The sequence below is a fragment of the Cynara cardunculus genome, assembly GCF_001531365.2.
Source record: "Cynara cardunculus var. scolymus isolate 2C chromosome LG 6, CcrdV1, whole genome shotgun sequence".
Classification (NCBI taxonomy): Eukaryota; Viridiplantae; Streptophyta; class Magnoliopsida; order Asterales; family Asteraceae; genus Cynara; species Cynara cardunculus.
Genome location: NC_037533.1, coordinates 2,311,768 through 2,321,786, shown reverse-complemented (window position 1 = coordinate 2,321,786; position 10,019 = coordinate 2,311,768). Strand labels below are relative to the sequence as shown.

Sequence of the window (10,019 nt, the reverse complement as noted above, 5' to 3'; positions counted from 1 at the left end):
AAAGTAATTTATTTATTTTTTAATAATATAATCTTTATAAAGATAATAATTAAGTATTTTGTTATAATTAATAATTATCCTAATTATAGTTTAAATTTTTTATATTTAAAATGAGATGTCTATCCCGTATTTGATTGTGTTTATCTATAGTTAGTTACACAAATTCAAAATGAAGCTTTAATAAGTTGTACTTATGCACAATTTACTTGTAATCTTGAATTTTAAGTAATATACATTAATAAGCAATACTTTATGCATAAAAAATATTTTTTAAGATTTTTGTCAAATACTAGTGTATATATATATATATATATATATATATATATATATATATATCAATCTTAAATAAAAACCTTTCGTAATATAGTCTTTAATCTGTCTTTAAGTAAGTCAAAGAGGCAGGTTCAACCACTACTTTCAATTTCTAGTGTAATCAAACAAAAAATTAGTATTTTTTTTTTTATAAATTATGTACTATATTGACTTTTTATTCTCAATTTACAATAAAATATTGCATCTCGTTGCATTGCATGGGTAAACATTCAAATGATAACATGACTATTAAGAAAAAACACAAGAACAGTTATATCGCATATAATTTTACACTGAAATTACATGTGGTCACAAAACACACATAGTTAACAGAAGGGTGGTTGGCTTCCTGTGAAAAAACATCCATTTTCGTAAGATATGTTATGTAAACCTTCACAGTATAATGTAGACTTTGTGTGAAACCAATAAATATAACTTTATATTGTATAAAGTTACCGTCTTTACAATGAACTTTTCAATAATATTTGATTAAAATTATAATTTCTCACGTGATCCCAAGTTACGTAAAATCTAAAATTTAATAGGAGAGCTGGTAGCCTGGTACAGAAGATGCTACGATCTCATCACACTACAACAAAATCGGGTTTATAGGACATTCCCAATTTCTAAGCGTCCTAATAGACCTCTTTATAGGACTTAGTTTATATGACCAAAAAAATTAAGTGTCATATCTAAAGGTGTTGTAATAAGTTTATACGACGTTTTTTTACGTCGTAATAAGTTTTTTATGACACTTTTTATATAAAATGTCTCATTAGCAACTTTATAGGACATTATATTTAGCCGTCTTATTTGAACCTACCACTATATATGTAATATATATATATATATATATATATATATATATATATATATGAGAATGCTATATTAGGAACCTGAGAACCGCCAATAGCATGATACCTGACATATTCATCAGGAATATGGATGCTTTATTCATCATGAAAATATGATTTATTATGAATAACACATCTATATCACCATGAAGTTGTGATTCATGATAAACAAGATACAATTTCATTGTCAACATGAATGTGTTATTCATAATAAATTTTCTTCCCAAAGAGGGACACATGGCGCTTTGTAGGTGGTTCCCAGGTTCCAAATTAATTTTAGATTCTTAATAGTACTCTCTCTCTCTCTCTTCTATCTCTATCTCTCTCTCTCTCTCTCTCTCTATATATATATATCTATATATATATATATATATTTATATATGTAGATGTGGGTCATGTAATAATAAAAGTTAGGGTGAAAATGATCAAAACAATTCTTCTCGTTTTAATATAACTTCATTTTCTTTCAAATACCTTAAGTCTTGCAACCACATTATTTATCTTTATCTTTACTTTTAGTCACTTTCGTATGCATGAATTTAATAAAATTTCTATCATAATGATATAAATATATAAATAAAAGTAGTTGAAGTTATATGAAGGTTTTGTTGTTCATAGTATTTTATTAATGGTCTTCCAACATTAATTAAGGTTTATCACAAAGGTGGTGCCTGATTGATTTGAGCTTGTCTCCAAAGGTCAAAAGTACCAAGAGGTCCCAGGTTCAAATCTAATGAGGAATAAAAATCCCCTTGTGGACCGTCAGACCGTTTCAAACTGGTAAAAACTGTCCAGTTTGACTTGGTTTGATCGGTTTGAAACAACTGTTTTTTAACACTCATACGGGGTTAGAAAAACGATTGTCAAAATTAAGCCTCTAATAAAACTTTATTTATAAATTAAAACGTACTAACCCTTCTTTTTAAATCCAAAATATTTATAATTTGCTAAAAATTAAAACTAAATAAATTATACAAAACGAATAAGTATGATATTCATATTGTTATATATATATTTTAAATCGATTAACACTGTATTTTATTATGTTGGTTGTTGTATTCATGTATAAATGTTACTATACAAAAACTTGATTCATCCATTTTAGATATCAAACCAAAATATTATTTGATGTAACAATTTCTATTCACATATATGTTATTAAAAATAGCAACATCTATTCATGTATGAAACGAGAATGTTATCTAATGTTACAATATCCGGTTCACATATGAATATAGAATGTTATTTAATGTAAAAGAATCCATTATATGAATCTGAAGGTTGTATTATTTTAAAATCGACTTTATGGTCAGTTATTTCTTATTTGAACCTAACTCTGTCTCTGTCTCTTTGTGTGTGTCTCTATCACCACATGTGTGCGTGCGTGCGCACACACACACACACATATATATTGTATAAGTATTATGGTGTGAAAAATCAGTAAATTTGTGAGAAGGAAGTTCCAAGATCACAAGTGATACAACATGTCCAAGAGGGACATGGGCGACTTGGTCAATGTGACCAGGTAGTCCTCACTGTATTTAACCTTTTTATTTGAACATACCAATATATATGTAATATATATATAGGAGAATGTTATGTTAAGAACCTAAAATTGATTATTTATAGGAGAAGGTTATGTTAAGAACCTAAAATTGATTAGGAACCTAAGAACCGCCAATAGCATGAGACCTGACATATTCATCATGAAAATATGATTTATAATGAATAACATATTTATATTCATCATAAATTTGTGATTAATGATAAACAAGTTACAATTCTATTGTCAACATGAATATGTTATTCATAATGAATTTTCATCCCAAAGAGAGACACATAGCTCCTTGTGGGTGGTTCCCAGGTTCCAAATTAATTTTAGGTTCCTAATGGAAGTACTCTCTCTCTCTCTCTCTCTCTATATGTATATATGTAGATATATATATATATATATATATGTAGATACGGGTCGTGTAAGAATAAAAGTTAAGGTGAAAATGATTAAAACAATTCTTCTAACTTAATTAAGTCATTTAACCACATCATTTATCTTTATCTTTACTTTTAGTCACTTTCGCATACATGAATCTGTTAAAGTTTCTATCATAATGATATAAATATATAAACAAAAGTAGTTGAAGACTTAAAGTTATATGTAGGTTTTGTTCTCCATTTTCACCATAGCTCTTTTTCTCATTGGAATCCAACCCCTATGTATATATGTATATATATATATATATATGTGTGTGTGTGTGAGTTATTATACAACCCTTTATATTTGTACAACCAATACAATTCAATCTCAACCATCCATTTAATTTGATGAATATGTGATTTCATAAAAAAATTGATTGTTTCATAATATAAAGTATTGATTATAATTAATGAGCTCTAGTCATCTTCCATAAATATTCAAATCATAATAAATGAACTCTTATCATTTTCATATATATCTCAAATGATTGAGTTGCATTGGTTATACAAATGGACATGATTGCATTTGAAATATACCACATATATATATATAAAATATGTTTGTGGATTAAGGTTTTCCTGTAGCTGGTTTATGGCTTACTATACTTCTTCCACGACTTCAATTGTTTAGGTGTTACATAGCAATTAGGTATGCATGTGAACATCTTGATCTCTGATGGTATGGGAATTTCATTGTACTTAACGCAGATGGCAAGCATAATATTTCTTGATATTCCTGTTGGTACGGGATTCTCATACGCAACAACGACTCGTGCCACTCATTCTAATGACCTTCAACTCGCTAAACACGCCTATGAATTTATGAGAAAGGTAAAGTTTAGATGTGTTCATGGACAGTATGACGTACGTGTTAGATCCGACCAATTAGAATAACGCACTACAACAAAATTGGGTTTATAGGACACTCCCAATTTCTAAGCGTCTTAGTAGACCTCTTTATAAGACTTAGTTTATAGAACCAAAAAAACAAAACGTCCTATCTAGTTGTAATAAGTTTATATGATGTTTTTAAAAGTGTCCCATTAGCAACTTTATAGGACATTATTGAAAAACCGTCCTATAAAAAAATGAGTTTATAGGACACTTTCTCAAAAGTGTCATATAAAGTTGCTAATGCGACACTTTGTATTAAAAATGTCCTAAAAAACCTTGTTAAAACTCCTAAAAGCGTCATATAAACTTATTACAACACCTTTAGATATGACGTTTTCTATTTTGGTCATATAAATTAAGTCTTATAAAACGGTCTATTGGGACGCTTAGAGATTGAGGGTGTCCTATAAACTCAATTTTGTTGTAGTGACATATTGAAATTCAAATATATTGGTTTTTGTGTTTGCAAGTTTTGTTTACATACAGAAGCATTTTGTAGTGGTTAAAAAGTCATCCAGGGTTCGTTTCCAACCCTTTCTACATTGGAGGAGACTCGTACTCTGGAATACCAATCCCTGCTATCGCACAACTGATATCAAATGGTAACCCTTTTCGGTCTTTCCTTTGTTTGTATTATTAGCACACATACGTCGATTAAAATGCAACGGTGGTGCCATTCGTTATAACAAGAATGTGAGAACTTGAAAATTTAACATAACGTACCGTATCGTATCTTGCAATTTGTATGCAGGAAATGACGTTGGCAACGAGCCTCGCATCAATATGAAGGTGTTTATTGCTATTCCCTCAAATTTTACATTATGAAAAATGTGACTCATACATTACGAGCTATCAATTATATGTATTCATTCTGTAGCAGATCTTTTACAAGAGCAATTTGGATTGACCTTTGTTCCACTACAACAAAATTGAGTTTATAGGACACCCCCGATCTCTAAGCGTCCCAATAGACCGCTTTATAAGACTTAATTTACACTACAACAAAATCGAGTTTATAGGACACTTCCAAATTCTAAGCGTCCTAATAGACCTCTTTATAGGACTTAGTTTATAAGACCAAAAAAATAAAGTGTCCTATCTAAAGGTGTTGCATTAAGTTTATGTGACATTTTTTGATGTCGTAATAAGTTTTTTAGGAAAACTTTTAGTATAAAACGTCTCATTATCAACTTTATAAGACACTATTTGAAAAATTGTCCTATAAAAACAAGTGTCCTATAAAAAACTGATTTTATAGGACAATTTTTCAAAAATGTCCTATAAAGTTGCTAATACGACCCTTTGTATTAAAAATGTCCTAAAAAACTTGTTAAGACGCTCAACACCTTTAGATAGGACGCTTTATATTTTGGTCATATAAATTAAGTCCTATAAAGCGGTCTATTGGGACATTTCGAGATTGGGGGCGTCCTATAAACCCAATTTTGTTGTAGTGTTATAGGATATATAACGTTCTATCTAAAGGTGTTGTAATAAGTTTATATGACGTTTTTGGTCGTCTGAACAAGTATTTTATGACATTTTTAATACAAAGTGTCGTATTAGCAACTTTATAAGACACTTTTGAGAAAGTGTCCTAGAAACTGAATTTTTTATAGGACACTTGTTTTTATAGGACAATTTTTCAAATAGTGTCCTATAAAGTTGCTAATTGAACGCTTTATACTAAAAGTGTCCTAAAAAACTTATTACGACGACAAAATGCGTCGTATAAACTTATTACAACGCTTTTAAATAGGACACTTTAGTTTTTGGTCCTATAAAGTGGTCTATTAGGATGCTTAAAATTTGTGAGTGTCCAATAAACCCAATTTTGTTGTAGTGTTAATTGGTTTTTGAATTTTTATAAGATACACTACAACAAAATTGGGTTTATAGGACACCCTTGATCTCTAAGCGTCCCAATAGACTGTTTTACAAGACTTAATTTATAGGACCAAAATATAAAAAAATGTCCTACAAACTCAATTTTTATAGGACAATTTTTCAAATAGTGTTCTATAAAGTTGCTAATAGGACGCTTTATATTAAAAGTGTCCTAAAAAACTTATTACGACGTCAAAAAACGTCATATAAACTTATTGCAACGCCTTTAGATAGGACAATTTATTTTTTTGGTCCTATAAACTAAGTCCTATAAAGAGGTCTATTAGAACTCTTAAAATTTACGAGTGTCCTATAAACTCAGTTTTGTTATAGTATTGATTTTTGAATTTTTATAAGATATCATCGTATCTTCTTTCACATCACTTCAGTACAATTAGTTTTGTGCAACAGGGTTATGTGCTTGGTAACCCCAGGACCTTTCCAAATGAGAATAATTTTGACATTCGTTTTGCTAATGGTATGGGACTTATTTCAGATGAACTCTATAAGGTTTGTTCTATTCCTATGACTGCTATCCCCTAGTTTTGTTTATTATTTCGTTACAACAAAATCGGGTTTATAGGACACTCCCAATTTTTAAACGTCCTAATAGACTTCTTTATAAGACTTAGTTTATATAACCAAAAAAATAAAGCGTCTAACTAAAGGCGTTGTAATAAGTTTATATGACGTTTTTTTGACGTCGTAATAAGTTTTTTAGAACACTTTTAATATAAAGCGTCCCATTAGCAACTTTATAGGACATTACTTGAAAAACTGTCCTATAAGAAATTGAGTTTATAGGACACTTTCTCAAAAGTGTTCTATAAAGTTGTTAATGCGACACTTTGTAATGAAAATGTCTTAAAAAACTTGTTAAGACGCCCAAAAGCGTCATATAAACTTATTACAACAAATTTAGATAGAGCGTTTTATATTTTGTTCCTATAAATTAAGTCCTATAAAGCGGTCTATTGGGAGCTTCCTATAAACCCAATTTTGTTGTAGTGTTTTGACATATGATTCTCTTCATTGCCCATGTCTGTATAGTCGTTGCTCGATAGCTGTCATGGAGAGTATCGATCAGAATATATAAGCGTCAACAATGTAGCATGTCGGAAAAATCTTGAGTCATACGAACAGGTTCTTTAACTCTTTTACATTGATCATAAATCGATCTTGAGAGACACAAAGAAAAGACACAGAAAACTAAACCATCAACTTACTTGTAGTGCATAGATGGGATAGAAAAACCCCATATTTTGGAACCAAATTGTAGTGCTTCTACATTGCCAATCAAACTGCCAAGTGAAATGCAATTTGAAGAGCAACAACCTTTTTCTGGATTCTACTGTCAAGTAAGTTTCTGTACTCTCTAATCCTTACTATAACGAAATCGGTAAGCGTCCTAATAGACCGTTTTATAGAACTTAATTTATAGGACCAAAATATAAAGAGTTCTATCTAAAGGTGTTGTAATAAATTTATATGACGCTTTTGGACGTCTTAACAAGTTTTTAGGTCATTTTTAATACGAAGTGTCGCATTAGCTCAAAAGTATCCTACAAACTCAATTTTTTATAGGACATTTGTTTTTAATAGGACAGTTTTTCAAATAGTATCCTATAAAGTTGCTAATGAGACGCTTTATATTAAAAGTGTCCTAAAAACTTATTACGACGTCAAAAAAACGTCATATAAACTTATTACAACGCTTTAGATAGGACATTTTAATTTTTTGGTCCTGTAAATTAAGTCCTATAAAGAGGTCTATTAGGACACTTAGAAATTGGGAGCTCCTATAAACCCGATTTTGTTGTAGTGACTCTAATCCTTATTACCCTTAAAACCCTTACCACCACATTTCTTAGAGCTAAGTTAATGAAACACACTACAACAAAATTGGGTTTATTGGACGTCATCAATCTCTAAGCGTCCTAATAGACCGCTTTGTAGGACTTAAATTATAGGACCAAAATATAAAGAGTCTTATTTAAACGTGTTGTAATAAGTTTATATGACGCTTTTGGACGTCTTAACAAGTTTTTAGGACATTTTTAATATAAAGTGTTCCATTAGCAACTTTATAGGACACTTTTGAGAAATTGTCCTACAAACTCAATTTTTTATAGGACATTTGTTTTTAATAGGGCTGTTTTTCAAATAGTGTCCTATAAAGTTGCTAATCAAACGCTTTACATTAAAAGTGTCCTAAAAAACTTATTACGACGACAAAAAAACGTCATATAAACTTATTACAACGCCACACTTTATTTTTTTGGTCCTATAAACTAAGTCCTATAAAGAGGTCTATTAGGACACTTAGAAATTGGGAGTGTCTTATAAACCCGATTTTGTTGTAGTGACAACTAGCAAAGTGAACCTACTTGTAAGGCAAAGCAAGTTATTTATGGATGCAGGAGGATCTTAACATTCTAATGGAATATTGGGCTAATGATGCCAATGTTAGAGAGGCTCTCCATGTTCAGAAGGTATTCCTGTATATTATACTACACGATCCATAGAGTTGTAGTGTTGCTCACAGATTCTACAATAACACAGGGAAGCATAGGGCATTGGGTAAGATGTAGTTCGGATTTACGTTTCACCAAAATACTGGAGGATGTTAGACCTTATCATCAAAATCTCAGCAAAAAGGGTTTTCGGGCTCTCGTATATAGGTCATCATCTTTTTTTACAACATAAAATGATGTCACTACAGCAAAATGGGGTTTATAGGACACTCTCAAATTCTAATCGTCCTATAGACCTCTTTATAGCTACTTAGTTTATAGGACCAATAAAATAGAGTGTCCTATCTAAAGTGTTGTATTGAGTTTATATGACGTTTTTTTGACGTCGTAATAAGTTTTTTAGGACACTTTTAATATAAAACGCCCCATTATCAACTTTGTAGGACACTATTTGAAAAACTGTCCTATAAACAATTGAGTTTATAGGACACTTTCTCAAAAGTGTCCTATAAAGTTGCTAACGCGACACTTTGTATTAAAAATGTTCTMAAAAACTTGTTAAGACGCCTAAAAGCGTCATATAAACTCATTACAACGCCTAAAAGCGTCATATAAACTCATTACAACGCCTTTAGATAGGACGCTTTATATTTTGGTACTATAAAATTAAGTCCTATAAAGCAGCGGTCTATTGGGACACTTCTAGATTGGGGGCATCTTATAAACCCAATTTTGTTGTAGTATGTTGAAGCATGTAACTGAACTTGTATAAGTTACAACAGTGGTGATCATGATATGGTTATTCCGTACCAATCAACTCATGCATGGATAAAAGATCTGAACTACACAGTCACTGATCGATGGCGATCCTGGAAGCTTCGCGGTCAAATTGCTGGGTAATGCATGTTACATTTGGTTTCTTTTCCATGATATAATCAAATGTATTGAAGTTGTGTTATGGTGTTTGAATAGGTACACAGAGAGTTATTCCAATATGATGACATACGCTACTGTGAAGGCAAGCAACCTAAGTGTCATTACAACAAATTTGATTTTATAGGACACCCCGAATCTCTAAGCATTTCAATAGACCACTTTTTAGGACTTAATTTATAAGATCAAAATATAAAGTGTCATATTTAAACGTGTTTGTAATAAGTTTATATGACGTTTTTTGGCGTCTTAACAAGTTTTTCAGGACATTTTTAATACAAAATGTCACATTAGCAACTCAAAAGTGTCCTATAAACTCATTTTTTTTATTAAACACTTGTTTTATAGGACATTTTTTCAAATAGTGTTCTATAAAGTTGCTAATGGGACGCTTTATATTAAAAGTGTCCTAAAAAACTTATTACGACGTCTAAAAACGTCATATAAACTTATTACAACGCCTTTAGATATGACAATTTATATTTTTGGTCCTATAAATTAAGTCCTATAAAGAGGTCTATTAGGACGCTTAAAAATTGAGAATGTTCTATAAACCCAATCTTGTTGTAGCGTATTATCATTTGAAGTGAGAATAATTGTTGTTAAGTGAAGTAGTTTTGTACGATTGCAGGGTGGTGGGCATGTTGCCCCTGAGTCTAAGCCTGAAGAAAGCTTTGCGATGTTTAAGAGG

The 10,019-nt window shown here is 30.6% G+C and overlaps 1 protein-coding gene across 1 annotated transcript in view; it reads left to right on the top strand.

The window, feature by feature from the left end:
- LOC112514746 (serine carboxypeptidase-like 11) overlaps window positions 1–10,016 on the top strand; it is a gene marked incomplete at its 3' end in the record, with an annotated part of 15,157 nt that extends 5,141 nt beyond the window's left edge. Inside the window, exons 4-14 of the mRNA XM_025121349.1 lie at window positions 3,849–3,971; window positions 4,534–4,636; window positions 4,786–4,823; window positions 6,333–6,431; window positions 6,972–7,064; window positions 7,154–7,279; window positions 8,342–8,413; window positions 8,484–8,602; window positions 9,178–9,291; window positions 9,368–9,413; window positions 9,960–10,016. Coding sequence (XP_024977117.1) covers window positions 3,849–3,971; window positions 4,534–4,636; window positions 4,786–4,823; window positions 6,333–6,431; window positions 6,972–7,064; window positions 7,154–7,279; window positions 8,342–8,413; window positions 8,484–8,602; window positions 9,178–9,291; window positions 9,368–9,413; window positions 9,960–10,016 — 990 coding nt within the window. The remainder of the gene's footprint in view (window positions 1–3,848; window positions 3,972–4,533; window positions 4,637–4,785; window positions 4,824–6,332; window positions 6,432–6,971; window positions 7,065–7,153; window positions 7,280–8,341; window positions 8,414–8,483; window positions 8,603–9,177; window positions 9,292–9,367; window positions 9,414–9,959) is intronic.
- Window positions 10,017–10,019: the final 3 nt, after the last annotated feature.